The sequence below is a fragment of the Symphalangus syndactylus genome, chromosome 11, assembly GCF_028878055.3.
Source record: "Symphalangus syndactylus isolate Jambi chromosome 11, NHGRI_mSymSyn1-v2.1_pri, whole genome shotgun sequence".
In the NCBI taxonomy this organism is placed as follows: Eukaryota; Metazoa; Chordata; class Mammalia; order Primates; family Hylobatidae; genus Symphalangus; species Symphalangus syndactylus.
In genome coordinates this window covers 109,043,127-109,060,981 of record NC_072433.2, presented here as the reverse complement: position 1 = coordinate 109,060,981, position 17,855 = coordinate 109,043,127, and the positions used below count along the sequence as shown (strand labels likewise).

The 17,855-nt window shown below is 34.0% G+C and overlaps 1 protein-coding gene across 3 annotated transcripts in view; it reads right to left on the bottom strand.

The window, feature by feature from the left end:
- The window catches only part of SRFBP1 (serum response factor binding protein 1), a 60,804-nt gene that overhangs the window by 24,718 nt on the left and 18,231 nt on the right, over positions 1–17,855 (bottom strand). For 2 of the 3 annotated variants that reach the window (XM_055298937.2, XM_055298938.2), the window contains exon 4: positions 3,227–3,298. The exons of the other annotated variant lie outside the window; for it this stretch is intronic. In XM_055298937.2, the coding sequence (XP_055154912.1) occupies positions 3,227–3,298 (72 nt within the window). The remainder of the gene's footprint in view (positions 1–3,226; positions 3,299–17,855) is intronic. 3 annotated transcript variants of the gene reach the window in all.

Below are 17,855 nucleotides of genomic sequence, written 5' to 3'. Positions count from 1 at the left end.
CAATTTTAAAGACAAATCAATATGTAATGTAAGAATGAGCATTTTTAAATCTTTTTCTTACACACAGCTTATAGTTAGTTACAAGTATAAATTCTCTTTTAGAAATAAACTCTGTGGTTAAGATTATCTCTTATATTTTCTTGTACTGTCCTTAGCAATGCTTTTAAGATACCAAAGGATGACTTGGCTTCTTAACTGCCAGCCCCAATCCCCACAGTAGCTGTTTTCATTTATTTAATATACAACACTTAGTGTGGGGTAAAATTTTTAACAAAAGGTTATGAGAAACATAAGTTTTGGAAATCATGGCCCTAACTCATCTAGCATACTGATTTGCACATAAACATCTACTGAATGAGTATTTAGCTACCAATCTGTTATAGCAAAATTTCCAACAATTTGAGAGATCTTAACATTACACAAACTTTTATTCATTTTACTCAAGTAGTTATGATTAGAAACTTTTATATAATTATCATAGTATATTTTAAAGTATGCTCTGATTTATTACATTTGAATTATCCCATCACTTTTTGAGACTGATTCTCAAAAGCAAAACTTTATGGAGGTTTAGAAAAAAGAGAAAAACTTAGGAGCTTGGACGCGGGACCTTTAATGGTGATCTCACTGAAGTATTTTGTTGATTAAAAACATGACATCCAGAGTCAGTGTATGTCAGATTTTTCGATTCAAGTCCCCTGAAGGCAGAAAGAATGATAATGTATCCTCTGGGAACATACAGTTCAAGGTCACACTCTAGATAACCCAAAATTTGGTAGTCTTATAGTTTATCATAAAAATTAATGCAAAATTTAGATTTCTGGTTTTTCTTCTAAAATTCAGATGTTGAGACTTGTGAATTTCTGGTTCCTGTCTGGAGAGTTAGAGAACCAGAAAGAGCAAAAAACAAAAAAGATGGACAAACGGCAAATTCACACTGAACCAGTCAGAGTGAACATCTTATAGTCAATTTGGAGTGGGATGAGGTGGGGCATTATATACAGAGGACCAAAGGTAAGAATTATGGCAGATTTTTACAAAATTAAAGAAGCTAGATGACAAAGTGCAGAAAGACAACTATCAACACAGAATTCTATACTTAGTAAAAATATTTTTTAAAATAAAGGACAAACAAAAACTTCTTGCCAAAAAAACTGTAGAAACATATTGCCAGCAGATCTACTCTTCAAGACATTTTAAGAGTCTTCAGGAAAAACAAATACACCAGCAGAAAACTTGGATTTAAACAAGGAAATAGACAGCAATCTAAACTGAATAAATGAAAGTAAAAAAATGATTTATTTTTGTTTAATTATTTCGAAACTGAACTGAATGTTCGAATGTTCAAATGTTCAAAGCAAAAATAGGAAAATCTATTATATGCTTATAGCATATGCAAAATGTTTAATGACAACGGCACAATAGAAGACATAAAGTAATTGGCATTTATGGTTCTTAGATCATTACACTGCATATAAAACAGCATAAAATTATGTGAAAGCAGATTTTGGTTAATTAAAGGTGTATATTATGAACGGTAGAGTGAACACTAAAAAAAAATAATAAAATATGTACATGTAATGAATAGGTCAATAGAAGAGATAAGATGCTCAATTAACTCACAGGAGACCAAAAAAAGAAGAAAAACAAAGCAAAAAAGATATGAAGCAAATAGAAAACAACTGCTAACTGACAGATTTTAACCCAACCACATCAATAATCACAATGAATAGAAATGGCTTAAACATACCACTTAAAAGAGAGATTATCAGATTGGATAAAAAGCATGATCCAAGCATATGCTACTGATTTTTTAAAAATCACCTTAAGTACACAGACATATGCAGGTTAAAAGTAAAATGATGGAGAAAGATATTGAATGTAAACACTAACCAAAAGAAAGCTAAAGCAGTGATATAAATTTCAGACAAGATAGACTTCAGCACAATAAATATTATCGGGGTTAAGGAAGGCCATTACATAATGATAAAGGATCAGCGCCCCAAGAACATAAATCCTAAAAGTTCACATATCTAACATACATGTTTCAAAATGCATACGGCAAAAAGTGACAAAACTGAAAGATCAAATAGGCAAACTGACACACCTCTTAATAAAGTAGGCAGAAAAAAAACAGTAAAAATATGGATAATCTGAACTCCATCAACCAATTTGACTTAACATTTACAGATATCCCAACAGAATATATGTTGTCTTCAAGTGTACATGAAATATTTACCAAGATATGCTATACTCTGGACTATAACAAATAGTAAAACATTCAAAAGAATACAAATCACAAAGTTTATGTTCACCGATCACAAAGGAATTAAATAAACAAATAGCAAAAGATACTGGAAAACCCCTGTCTGGAAATTAAGCAATTAAACCATGAATCAAAGAGGGTTCAAAGGAAATTTAAAACATTTTAAACTAAGAAAAGAAAATACAGCATATCAAAATTTATGAGATGCAGCTAAAGTATTGCTTACAGATAAATGAATAGCATTAAATGCCTTTATTAGAAAAGGTCTAAAGCCAGTAATTCAAGCTTCCACATTAAGTAACCAGAAAAAAACACAAATCAAGAAGATGGAAAGAATGTAGAGTGGAGCAAAAATCAATGAAAGTAAAAACAAATGCAATACAGAAAAATCAATTAATACAAAATCTGTTCTCAAGTGGAGCAACGTAGGTACAAATTATAAAAGGGAATTAGTAAGGAAGAAGCAGGAGTAGAAAATCCAAAGAGCAGAAGATGTAGAAAAATGTAATGATGATGCCACCTAACAGTGGTGTGTTCTTAATCACCTAATTTAATTCTTTTTGGGTTCCAGTTTCCTCATTTGTAAAAAGAGGGTGATAAAACATCTTTCAAAGGGTAAATGTACAGATTAAATGAGACATTCATAAAAAATATTTGGAAAAATAATAAAGCATCTTAGTTTTAAGTAGTATGATCAACAGACTAAATTTTATATAATATGTGAAATGTCATATTAAGTTCAACATACCTTTAAGGACCTCGAAGGTATGATATTACAGCAAAACAAAATGTATAAATTAGCATAAATTTTTTTTTTTGGTGGCAGTAATGGAGTTCAGTTAGGAAAAGTAATTACAAACTAATAGCATGGCTTCTTGGTAAGTTTTCTCTTCAAGAAAAAAGTAAGCAATATAAATGAGAAACTTTTCATAAGACAAATAGAATCTATTGCAGATATACCTTTTTGCAAATTTTTTCAAAGTTGATATCATCACCAAGAGCAGATTTAGTTACTATATCAGGTTTCAATTCCTGTGAAAGAATAAAACAAATTAATTTTAGTTATGTGTCTATTTTAAAATTATCACTAAGTTCCTTTCCGTATCTTAAGAAACTTAATATTAAATAACATCTTAATTTTGAGAAAAGAATTAATTCCCACCCCAGTAAGATATTATCATGCTACTAAAATAGCCACAGCAAAATGACTTTAAAAGCAAATCCTTCTAAGAACAACATACAAGGCAAGTAAGAAGCAATATTTTCAAGGAACTCAATACAAACAACTCTAACCTTAGGATTTTATACCCAGTCAAGCAGCTCTTCAAATATCTAATATATAGAAAAACAGTTTTGAACTGCAAGAATTCAGGAAATATTATATATATGTGCCTCTCCTGAGGAATCTTTAGAAGCCAGCAAGAGATAACTTCAATAAAATAACTGATATTGAGTACTGTATCTATTTGTAGAGCTATGACTAAAATAAGTGTGGGGGTATAGGAGAAAGAACAGTAGGTAGGCTTTATATGTTTTGATTAAGCAAGAAAAACTACAACTAGAAAAAGTAGAGGAGACGGGGAAAGAATTACCGATTACCATCTAGGTCAGGTAAACAGGAGTTAAAGGATACTGTTCAAAATGAACAGAGTAGAAAATAAAAGATTACATAAGAAAATGGAAAAGTATAGGCAATATGAGAGATATAAATACAATGGCATCCACGGAAAGAAAATACAGATTTTTCTAAATACCAAAATAATTTTTTGAAAATCGAAAATAAGACACATTAAAGTCGAGAAATAAACAGTAAATACAACATAGAATATTCAGTAATTAGAATATAAAATATGACAGAGTTGAAAGGAAACATCAGGAATGTAATGGAATGTGAATTAGTGTAATGTGCCTATTAGAAGAAAAATATTTTCAAACTGAATCAAAGCAAAACCTAACTCTAGGCTGGGCGCAGTGGCTCACGCTTGTAATCGCAGCACTTTGGGAGGCCTAGGCGGGCGGATCATGAAGTCAGGAGATCGAGACCACGGTGAAACCCCGTCTTTACTAAAAATACAAAAAAAACAGCCGGGCGTGGTGGCGGGCGCCTGTAGTCCCAGCTACTCGGAGAGGCTGAGGCAGGGGAATGGCGTGAACCCAGGAAGCGGAGCTTGCAGTGAGCCGAGATCACGCCACTGCACTCCAGCCTGGGCGACAGAGCAAGACCCCGTCTCAAAAAAAAAAAAAAAAAAAAGAAAACAAAACCTAACTCTACACTGTATATATATAAGAAAGACTCACAAAGAACACAGTTATTTAAAAAGGTTCAAAGATATACCAGGCAAACAGGAAAAATTAGAAAGCAGGTGATGAGACTGTGTTTCAGACAAAACTGAGGCAAAGAAAACAAAATGAAGACAAAGAAGATAACATTTATGACTACGCATCAAATAAAACACAACTATTACATAAAGCAGAAACTTCATGAAATAAAGGAAATAGAAATACTATTTATTAGCTCAAGACTCTGACACACAACTTCCAGTCAAGCAAGAACAAAATAGGGAAATAAAATTAGAAGATCTTAACAACAATTGTATCTTCTTCTCAAGTACACATGGAATATTGATAAAAATTATCATCTATTAAGTCAAAGAAAGTATAGGAACAGTAAGCTCCATCAAGTAAAATATTATAAGCAACACTCTCCAATCACAATGAAAAAAGTAGAAATGAAAGAAAATCAACTAATCAATAAAGGAAAAATTAAAAAAGGCCCTTCCACCTGGAATTAAAACAATAAATAAATAAAACCACCTCCACTAAAGAAGTCTTGAGAAAAGGGGAAAGATAAACAGATATGTCAGAATTTCTAAGAATAAGAAAATGCTACATATCAAAATTTATGAAAAGCATTTAAAGTGGTTATTAGCCTTAAAACAACTGTATTGGTAAATAAAAATAATGAAAGTAAGTGAATTAAATTACTCAACTAAAAGTAACCGAAATTACCTCTGTCAATTCTTCATTTAACAAGTGAAAAGTAAGACTCAAATCGTGATTTGTCGAAGGTCCTATAACTGGGTGGTAGAAAGACTGACCTTAACTAGTACCTTTATTAGATCATCATCTTTCTGGCCTACTGCCTCTATGATAAATTCAAAAAATCTCTACCATGTTTAAAAGCATTCATGAAAAACTAACACAAAATCAATTTATATTTCATGGTTTGTGATGATGTCATATGACCATTTAAAGAAGACCATCGGAATCTTCTAGGTATGAGAAACACAGGTTTTAAAATGAAGCATGATTTATAATGAGCTGAGTGTTATTATAACCCTTTCAGCAGAAAGGAATATATACATATGTTTTTTCATAAATGTGAGGGACTGAGCAACCCAGGCAGGTAATTTTGGCAACTTTTGTGGTCTTTCAGAAATATAACAGGGAGAATGACGTGAAGGTTCAAAATCAACAAAATATATTTAAAAGATATATAGAAAGTGAAGTTGATATGAATTTAATCAGGTTGGGTATATTTAAAGAAATACATTTGCCGCTAAGGCTGTCAATTTGTTGGACTAATTATTAGCAATACCCAATGTCAAGATTTGCAAGCTAACAAGTTAGCCAAATACAGTATCACAGATGTTGGTAGAAGACACAAGGCTCCTGGGTCGGAGACAAAGGGCAATTTATTACTCATAGAAATAGCAGGAGCCAGAGCACCAAAATTTTTAAAAAGCTCACCCACTGTTTTACTTTTTTTGCCCCAGAAACCCAAAGCCCCAGATACATGGTAGATATTAAACTTGACATTAAAAAATCCATGTAATAAAAACTAAAGGGAGTAGTTTAGGAATATAATACCTCTAAAATGGGCTAATAAGTGGAAAACATATTATTTGATTGAGAAAGGGAAAAACATTTGTAGCTCTACTAGTATGATACACAAACACAAAGCATGATTACAATAACCTCTACTTTTAGAACCTAAGTAGCGATTAATTACACATTGTCTGCTAGGCTGAATAGCTCCTGGAAGACGTCCATGAGCCTATGAATATGTTATTTTACATGGCAGAAGGGACTTTGCTGATGTAATTAAGTTAACAATTTTTTAAGATGGGATTATTATCCAGGTAAGCCAAATGTAATCACAATCTTCCTTACAAGAGGGTAGCAGAAAGGTCAAAGAGAAGGAGATGCAGAGAAAACAAAACAAAACAAAACAAAAAAAACGAAGTGTGGGAAATGGTGGAGGTGGAGGGGGGAGACGAGAAAGAGAGAGGGAAGAGAAGATGCTATGCTGCTTGCCTTGAAGATGGAGAAAGACATCATGAGTCAAGGAATGCAGGTGGCCTACGGAAGCTGAAAAGGCAGGAAAAATTCTCCCCTAGAGCCTACAGAGAGAATATGGCCCCACTGAAAGCCTACAGAAATAATACAGTCCTGTTACTGTTAGGACTTCTAACCTTCAGCACTGTACGACAATACATTTCTGTTGTTTTATGCCACTAAATTTGTCATAATTTGATACAGAAGCACTAGGAAACTAACGTATTTTCTATCTCCTATGTCTTCGTATTATAAAATAATTCATTATACCATATTATCCAGACAAACACTATGTGCCATAAATAATGCCAATAATTATTTACCTTAAAACTAAGTAAAATATAGATGCATTTGGATGGCTTAAACTTTTTGTATTATACCATTTATACTTCAGTATTTTGGACCAACTCGTTTATTACCTTAGTTTTAAATACAGCTATATATGTCATTAAAAGGGAATACTATCTCCTAAAACATGGTTCATATAAAATGTAAAAATTGTGTTTAGCAAATATGGATGGATAGCAAAGCTGTGCTATAACTGGAATTGTCAGGTACTATTTTAAGTAAACAATGAGAAACTAAGACTTTTTTTAGACAACACAAAAACTGCAATAAATGATATATTATGAAGTTATTCTTATCTTCCTATACTTCTTATTCAGAAGAAATCCGGTACTGACTTTCAGAATAAGGCTCCTTTTGATGTACTATTACAATTGCACAGATAGCACCTTAAATATTAGTGTTCCTACTAAAAGATTAGAGAAAATTTCACACACAGCTTTTCTGAATCCTAAGAGTCTGCTGTGAAGTCTGCTTGGGAAGTTCATGTTAAATTGTCAGGACTTGCAAATTATTTCTCTAACTGCTCTGAAACCTAGATTTACATATATCTTAACTCAAAATATCTAGTTTTTAAGGGAGAATTTTAAACAACTTTTTTTTTATCACCGTAGGACTGAATTTAATAGTGTCAATAATACATTATAATTTGGCCACAAAATTTACTTACGTTTTAAGAACATATAAATTACCTATCAAATTGATTATGGAAGCCAGTCATAGCAAAACTCAGTAGAATCTAGAAGATCAGTAATTAAAACTGGAGGAGACATGCGGAACTGAGATTTGAAGATCTGAAGTAATTCGTTATTTACAAAGAATGCCTGTCATGATGGACAACTTCCCTGGATTTGAGGCTGGGGTCCCTTACCTGACACTACATCAACTCTTTTCATTAGAAATTGCTTTCTACAAGTGCACTGGAAAGCAAGTAAGCCCTAATTTGGCTAAAAAGTAGCAAATTCTAAAAGACAAATGGTATGTAGAGGCTTGGGCACTAAAGAATCATTATAGCTTTCTGGCTAACTATTCAGAAGTGTACATATATTCTAACCAACTTGTTGGGAACAATTCTGCTTCATGTGAGAACGTGGTCAGGCAATAAGACATGTAGTCAAAAGAAAATGTGTTGAGGACATACATAAAACAACTTATGCTTATAATAACCTGTGTTCTCCATATTCTTGAAAGAAAAATGGAACGAAGAGCCTAGAGTGTAAGCTCTTCAAGGGTAAGAATGGTGTCTTATTCACCTTTGACTATGAGACTCAAGCACAATGACACATGTTGAACAGAATTGGACCAGAGTAGAAACACTTTACAAGTCTATTTCCTTTTTTTTCCCAACTTTTATTTTAGATACAACGGTACATGTACAGATTTGTTACATGGGAATATTGTGTGATGCTGAGGTTTGGAGTAAAGATCCCGTCATGCTGGTAGTGAGGACAGTACCCCATTCGTAGTTTTTTAACCCAGACTTCTCCCCACTCCACCCTCTAGTAGTCCACGGTGTCTGCTGTTCCCATATTTAAGTCCGTAGGTACTCAATGATTAGCTCCTACTTGTAAGTGAGAACATGCAGTATTTGCTTTTCTCTTCCTCTGTTAATTTGCTTTAGAATATAGCCTGCAGCTCCATCCATGTTGCTGCAAACAACACGATTTCATTGTTTTTTTATGGCTGCACAGTATTCCATAGTATATATGGACCACATTTTCTTTATTCAGTCTACCATTGGTGGGCACCTGCACTGATTCCACGTCTTTGCTATTGTAAATAGTGCAGCCATGAACATAGACATCCATGTGTCTTTGGTAGAATGACTTACTTTTTTTTGGGTATATACCCAGTAGTGGTATTCCTGGGTTGAATGATAGCTCCGTTTTAAGTCTATTTCTCAGTGAGAGAGAAAAAGAATCAGTAAAGTCTCTTATTAGCAAAAAATTCAAATCAAAGATTTGCCAAAAAATTTTCAGTTGCCAATCTAGGCTTTTTCTTTAGAGAAACAAAGTTGAAAGAGAACAAATACTGGGAAAAAAAATCCGCCAAGAGGACTACTAGAGTGTTGCAAAGAAGGTACTTACTGCTTATAAATTACTCTGTTTTACTTATAATGGGAGAAGGTAAAGCACTACTTAAAGACTCACTGAAATATACAGATTTATAATTGTGAATGGCTGAGAAACTACATTAGGTATTAAGCCAGGCAGGTGCCAGATACAACCTTGTTCTTTCTGAGGAAAGGTTTCATGCCAAATGGAAAACTAAGATCCATTTCTAGACCCAGTAATAGACATTTTAGACAGGAGTTATATACCTATTCCGAGGACATTTTATATGTATTCAGTGTTTAAAGATTACCTAGTCCCTCATGCACCACACTTAATCGTGGTTAATATCACTTAAAATTGTGAAAGAAACTAGTTTGTGCTTATATGATACCGTTACACCATGCTCTTCCTAGTGTATATTGTTAATGCTAAGTAAAATGATTAACCAGACAGCAACACTTAGCTTTCCTTCATCTAAAACTAATTCCAGGCAGGGCGTGGAGGCTCACACCTGTAATCCCAGCACTTTGGGAGGCTGAGGTGGGCGGATCAGGAGGTCAGGAGATCAAGACCATCCTGGACAACATGGTGAAACCCCGTCTCTACTAAAAAAAATACCAAAATTAGCTGGGTGTAGTGGCGCGTGCCTGTAATCCCAGCTACTCAGGAGGCTGAGGCAGGAGAATCATTTGAACCTGGGAGGTGGAGGCTGCAGTGAGCCGAGATCATGCCACTGCACTCCAGCCTGGCAATAGAGCTAGACTCCGTCTCAAACAAACAAACAAATTCCAATGTCTTTTTTTTTTTTTTCAGATAAATGTAGTTCTCTTGAATTTAGATTTTTCTCTAAATTGAATATAACTGCAAATACTCTAAATATTCTGCAATTTTGAATGCAGAATATAATGCATTTTTCCACATAGTAATATGCAAATTTTATGTAAAAGTTATACATTATGAACTTAGGAGAAAAAAAATACCTAGATACATTTCAATTTGGAAAAAGAAAATTTAGGTTGCTCAACTCTGTACATACTTGAGAAAGGCCTGTCATCAGGACTGGCCCTTGGCCAGCTCCTAGGAGATGACCTCTGAGCCTGTGGGCCACAAGGTACCAATTTGATCAGGGAGTTTATGTTAACAATGTGATTTATGGTGAATGTGTTTTCACTTTGGGTGGCTTCAGTCTGAATAGCCGAGGTCAGCCATGCAGGCAATTCATGCTTACGTGACTAACAGCCAATAAAAACCCTCAACACCTAGGCTCACAACACCTAGGCTCAGGTGAGTTTTCCTAGTTGACAACACTTTGAACATGTTGTTACATTATGATGGGAATGTGGCCACTGAGAGATGCCACCTAGAATTATGCCTATTTTTTCCTGGACTTCACCCCATGTGCCTCTTCCTTTTGCTGATTTTAATCTGTATCCTTGAAGACTAATAAACTTTTTGTGAGTATAACAGCCTTTTATGAGTCCTGTGAATCTCTCTAGAGAATCGTCAAGACTCAGAGTGGTCTTGGGAACTCCTGACCCACTCATTTTATAGAAGAGGAAATCATGATCCAAGGAACTTTAAGAAACTCATTCAAAGAATCAAACCAGGGCTAGGACTAGAATCCCCGTATTCTGCTTTGTGGCTATATTCTGTTGTTAGTGACGATCAATTAAAAATTGTTTGAATTCCTTCCTAATTATGTTAAACTAATATTATTCATGATTTCAAAATTAAAGACGTCATCCCCTAATAACCAGATCCATCAGAATTATTCCAGTTCTCTTATTCCACACAGTGCTAGATGACACTTTTTGCTTTTACACAAAATATCAAATTAAGTCAAAATTATGTAATCTCAATTTTGGTTATTTGGCTACAACCTTGTCTTTCTTCTTCCCAGGGACTTTATTTGAACAATCTAATATAGTGACTCATAACTGTATAAGCAGTGTAGTGTTGCCTCTGGTTAAGTAGGGAAAGTAAACATTTGTAACCAAACTATTCTGTATTGTGCTGTGGGAAGGGAGATTGGGTAAATACAAAAAGCAACTTGGAGGCAATAACCATGTTGACATTTTTAATTTCAAGAGAATCTTATCAGAGTCAGGCTTTCAACTTAATAAAATATAAAACACATTTGTATTTTCCAAAGTGTGATCAAAATTGTAGTAGTATATTTAGGCTATAAGGGATTATTCCCCAATAAAAAAAATTAGAAGGTGCCAAGAAAAGTCTGGGTTCTAGATTTTTGGTCTATTTGAAAATGAGTCATTTCTCTGAAATAAAGAATCTGAAATAACATGTGAGAGTGAGAGACATCAAAATCTTCATACTTTTCTATAGCTGAGAATTTCATTATGATTACCTTTCAGTGACAACAAAAACTTTATTTCCTAAATACTGTTCTGCTTTTTAAATACATTTCTAGATGAAACTTCAATAAAGTTATACTCTATCATCATATCGCCAATAGATTTTTTTTCCAAATAAAATATTGTATCCTCTTCCTACACCTATTCCTGTGTTCTGTATAGAAACCACTTGCATCTCAATCCTCTGCTGCTAGGATTAGACAGCTCAGAGTCACATGATACTGGGAGTCCCTTCACTATGCTTCTGTTATGCTCCTATCACCCTTTCTGCTTTCTCTTTGGTACTGTCAGTTGTACCTGTTCCCGCCATTGTATTACCATCATCCTACTCCTAGGTTCAAGACTTCTTTATGGATTGTGTGGATTATAATAGCCTAATTGGTTTTTCAGAGTCGAGGATGAGTAACTCCAAGGCCCATTATATCACCATCCGGAATACAGAATGAAGTCAAACTTTCAGTTTGGTATTTAAATCCTTTCAGTACTTGGCCTCAATGCATCCTTCTGCTCTAACTGCTCTAATTTTATAACGCACTTCCATGTTTAACATTCAGTTCTACACAGAATCACCTGAATAAATTTCTACCTCAATATCTTTGTAATATGTTTGCTTTTTAAAATTTTGACTTTAGAATGCCTTCTAACTGGCTACCTAACTTTCTCACTCCCTTCCTTTCCAGTCAAAAACTATCCATGTTTCGGATTTTGGTTTTTAAATACCACTAATAATGAAGCAGGACTTCTTAGAGAAATGGCTGATTACAGATATGAGGCAGAAAAAGTATAAACCCTGTGATAATTTCTTATGCCAGAAAAGGACAAATGGGATTCAAATTAGGGTCTCAAACAAGCTATGTAGGCTGGCTTAAAGGGGCTACCACTGGCTAAATTTGGGTGTCAAAAAGAATACTGACAGCAATGAATCACAACCACATTGATCATATATTTGTTGTTCAAACTAGGGCCCATTTGAGAATAAAATAAGGCACTATTAATAAACATGCTGGGCCACATGGTGAATGAATACCAGGAAAATCCCAGGGAAATTTGGTTATATGATCACCCTTAATTATAACACTTGTCAACACTTGCCACCTCCAAATACTCTTTATTTTCTCTCCAACTGACTTCATTGGCTTTTGTCCCAATTACATCAATCCCATTATTTTAAGCCCGTGATGATCTCCACGCTGCTAAATCTAATGAATAAGTCTCAGTACCCCTCTTACTCAACGTATCAGCAGCATTGTGCCCTTCTTGGCCTATCAATTTTTGTTAAGTTAATTCTTCCTTTCTTCTTGATACTCTATCTTCATTTGACTTACGTCGGACCCATATTCTTGGTTATTTTTTCTTTGTCTCCTTTGCCAGTTCTTTCTCTTCTCTCTAACTTAAGAATGGACCAGGACTCTGTCCTTGGTACTCTTCCTTTTACTATTATCTAATAATACCTCACTGATTTCATCCAGTTTCATTATTTTAAATATCATATATATGTGAACATCTCCCCAAAATCTCCGTCTGTAACCAAGATAATTTCTCTGAACTCCTGACTTACATATCCAAGTATCTACTTCACATCATTATTCCTAATCCTTCCCACTCTGCTCTATTTCTTCCACAGTATATAATCTACTGACATGATATACAATTAACTTAAATTTATTATGTTGTCTACCCTAATCCCCCAACCCCCCACAAAAATAAATTACAAAAGATCAGGAACCTTTGTCTACTCTTCTCAGGTATATCATAAGTGTCTAGAAAAGTACACGGCATTTGGTAAATGCTCGATAAGTGCTTGTTGAAAGAATGGATACTGAAGTTATTTTTACTTGTTAGGTATCATAAATATCTCAGTTATCGCAGTATTAGATATAACATAAACCAGACATGTCAGTAAACACTGCCCCTGTACAGGAACCATGGCAAACAGTGTATTTAATAACTATGTCTTTCATTCAAGTTTATTATTTTCTATTACCTAGATTAAAAAAACACACCAGTTAATCTCTCTTGATCATGTTGAGATCTGAGTTTAAATCACTATCTTCCTTTACACAGACTTCATGAATAGAAACTAATAAAATAATCTAAAAGCTTTGTATTTCTTGATTCTACACATACTTCCTTTACAAGGTAAAAAAGAAAAAAAAAAACAAAAACAAAACCCAATACCAAGACAAAACAAGGAAGCAATACAAATTAAAGTTTTTCACTCTATAATTTGTAAAGTTTCACTCAACTTTTAAGACTCACTGTTACAGAAAGACTTCCTTGAATCCTCAAGCACTGAGTGCTAAGTGTCCCTCCTCCAATGTGTCTATCAGTGTCTTTCAATACATCACAGTGAAGCTCTCTCCATTTTTCTCATTAGACTTTAAGCTTCTCAAAGGCAGGCACCGTATTAATTTCTGTATTTTGATAAACTAGCCAAACACGGCGCACACAATGTATTTTTTTGTTGAGCCAACATAAAGTGTTTTGGTAATGAGGATGGTTCTGAGATGACATTATAAATAAGTATTTGAACTTTTCTGGCAAAGTACCAGACTAAAAAATTTTTGAATCCTACAGTGCTAACTGAAATAAAGACAGCTACTTTAGCTTCTGGTCTAAAGTCACAATGCAATCTGGACAATGATAATGGATTGTGTGGCACAGCTGATCTGGAAAATATCTCTGTTCTGGATCCCTCTGTCATTATTAGTTTTATCGTAACTTTTCAAAATCGTGTTGAAAGCAATGGTCATCTTAAATAACATTTCATTTATGCCACTTACATGGATTAAAAGACTACAGAAATTCAAATTCTTAAAAATTAAAGTGTACTATGGCTAGGAATGTTGATGTTGTATATGTTATATGTTATTTACTCACCACAGCAAATAAGTGAAACAAAAATTATATACTGCTATAACCTCTTAAAAATCTATTTATAGATGTGCCCATTTATATTTGAAACATGTCACGGAAATTTCACAGAAAGCCTTCTATGTGCAGAACACTGCGTAAAAAGGCAATCCAAACAGAGTTTCATGTTTGAAATAACATGCCAATAACCTGTCATAGTAACAAAAAGAAAGTTGTGTTAATAATAGATTTCTAAAAACTAATCACCTAAGTACCGTATGTATGAAGATGAAGTAAGCAGGATAATTTTAAGTAAGTGGGGTAATTTCTGTCTAGCGCAGTTGGTGGGAACAATAAAAATATAACCAAATTACTAGACGAGCTTTCTCCAGTCACACAAAACTCCCATCCATTATGACATATGCCCTAAGGCATGAAGCCTTATGCATACATCCTCCATCCTTTCCAATAAAATCACTACTTTAGAGGTTGGTGAAAGCTGTGAAAATGATGCATTATGATTTTGCAGAAGTATGTGTGATGTGGTGGAAAATCCTGCCTTGTTATCAGACAGAACTGTAGAAACTTAAAAAATAAGAATGAACAATGTATAGGGAATATAATCTTGACTGTAGTATTAGATAGAAATGAGGTTAATACAGTTGTGCACGATGACAGGGGTCAACTGATGAAAATGCTTTTAATACTCATGAGAAATTAGATCCCATATGGCAGACAACAGGAAGCTAATTTTAGGGTCTTGAACAGGAGAACAGTATAATAAAACAAAGTAAGTTTACTACTAAGAAATTTTACTAGTGTCAGGTTTTTGCTGGCAGCCAGTTAAAGAATTACTAAATGTCTACAAATAGTACTGTCTCACTTTAGTTCCAAGTTGAATTTCATGTCAAAAGTTGAATCTTCATATTCTAAAAATTAAGCTGAATGTATTTTTCACCTATAAATTATTTTCATCGATATATAAAAATAATTGTTTCAGCGAACAAAAGCTTAAAAAACTTGTATAATTCAATTGTACAATGATCTGTATCTTATCAAAAAACAGTAATTAAACATAAACATTACCAAATAAAGCAGTCAAATGAAGCTCCAAAAACTTCTGTTTTACTATACAGTCCTATCTCTCACAGTGAAATACTTTTTAGAAAATAAGACAAAATAGCTTGTTTAATGTAAGTGATTAAACATGATCACATTTTTTGTGCCAAATAAAAACATCAAAATTGTTCCTGGCATATAAAATTACTCACTTCTGTCAGATACAAAGAGGTAGACAGAGAAAATGACACCCAGCAATTACATAAGCCTGAAGTTTCTACATAGAACACTTCCATATTCTAAGAAATAAATCAAACAGACAGACTTTTTCATTCTGGATCTTCTCTTCTAACAAAATGGATGGCTTTGTGAAGAAAAGCTTTTTGTTTGAAAATAATTTGTCTCCATTTAACCCCAAATTGAGGTGATATCAAGTTGAAAAAAAAACAAAAAGAACATCCCATTTTGTAAGACCAGTTACTTACTGATCTTATTGCTGCTTTTCTCTAGGGCCCTTTGTCTCCTATTATGTGTTTCCAACAAAATATGTTGTAATATTTAACTCTTTTTTCAAGCACCATATTATTTCAGACTAGAATTATGACAGTAGTACTGGTTGTCCAAAATTTTTGAATTAATAATTTAAAAGTGCTTTGGATACTTTCACAGTTATTAGGAAATGTTTGGCTAAGGTTTAGGTTCAAATTTCCAGAATTACAAAACAAAAAAATCTAATCAAAACAAAACAAAAATAAATGGGAAACATTAAAAAAAAAAAGCCATGTTATACTGCTTTCTCCCTTCATACTGCTGAATCTTGTTTATACACTCAGTAGCCTCTGAAGTAGGCTTACCTAGGTGAGAATTCCAGAATCGGTTCCTTAGAATCAGTTCCTTATTTAAAACTTAGATGTATACTATGACTCAGTAAATAGTAATAGCACTTTCATCTCTTTTGTCAACAAAGGCCTGCAACTTGCTCTTTGTCAAAGGTGTTGAAGGAAGAGTAAGTGTTTGTTCAGGTGGGAGAGATGTGCTATTTTTAAAAACTCTGATGTAGGCAAGGGGGCATGAAACTGCTAAGTTTGGGATTCAGTTTAGCTGGTAAAAAAAAAAAAAAAAGGTACAAGGTAAGTGGAAGATACAGAAGCAACAGAGAGGTAGCTATAGTACAGATCACAAAGGGTCTTGTATATCATTCAGGGAAGAAGTCCCATTAGATAGGCATTTTAGAAAGGTCACTGGTTAGAGTGCAGGACATGATTTGAAGGCCAGACCAGAGGCAGGAAGTCTATTATGATTTGAATGTGTTTTTAAACGTGCTCATTTTAAAAACACCTAATTCATCATTCCCTTCTTGAAAGAGTTTCTTCACAGTTTCCTAAATACTCTTGGTTCTTTTCCTCCTTCACTGGCTACATTTTTCAGTCTCTTTTACTTATTCTTCTTCATCTTCCTAAAATCAAAATTTTAGTGTCTTGAGGCCCTCAGAACAAGATAACATGATTAATCATCCCCATTCCCCCAACCCTGAAAACAACCATAACACCTGGACATACCACCAAAAAGCCCTATCTGAAGACATTAGAGAGTAAATGGAAACAGACAGACTCTGATGGAGGGTCCACCAAGCTTACTTGGAGGAAAGAAGATGGAAAGCTATACACCATAAGTAGTTATCATTTCTTCAAGGTTTAGCCTAAGGCCAACTGCAATCAGCATGGTTTAGAAACAGTGGCAGAGCTACCCCTGAAAAAATGAATCCAGGATACTTTATCTGCTGAGACAGCAGGGTAAGCCCAGAAGGGAGAGAGAAGAAATCTCTAAACATCTTAAGTGTTCAGACAAGTAGCAGATTCAAAGCATCTTGCTGAAAGACAAAAGATCTAAACTGAGACTGGAACTGCTAAGAAACATAGTTAAAAGTTAAAACCTAGCCAAGAAAATTCATTCAAACAACCACTTATTTGAGAAAAATGACCAAATCCAGGATCTCTGCAACTTTATAATGTCCAGGGTACAGTCCAAAATTACCCAGCATATGAACAGGAAAGGAAACAGAACAATTTTTCTTCTCCGTAAGCAAAAATGGCTATTATCACTATCCTTGATGGTGTTCAAAAAAATTGCTCTCAAAAAATGAAAATATTATCAGAGAAATAAATTATTGCAGCAGAGAAATAGAAACAATAATGTTTTAACGGATGTAGCCATAGAACATAATCACTGGGTGAAAGACTACAGGATATTCACATAGTCTCACAGTATCATTTCACAGATTACTCAGTAACAGCAAACAGAAAAGATACCTTTACAATGGAGAAATCTGGCATGTGGCACTTAAATCAAGTGCCAGAACTCAGCACTTAAAACAAGTGCCAGAACTCAGCACTGATAGTAAAGGTACAAACATGGATGTGATACAATGCACTATTATTATATTGTAGTATTACAACTTTCTATAGGTTTGAAGTGTTTTCCAAAAAGTTGGAAGGAAAAGTATAAATACAGTATTATTAGAGATTATGAAACACAAAAGAAAGGCCAAAAGGAAGATTATTACACATC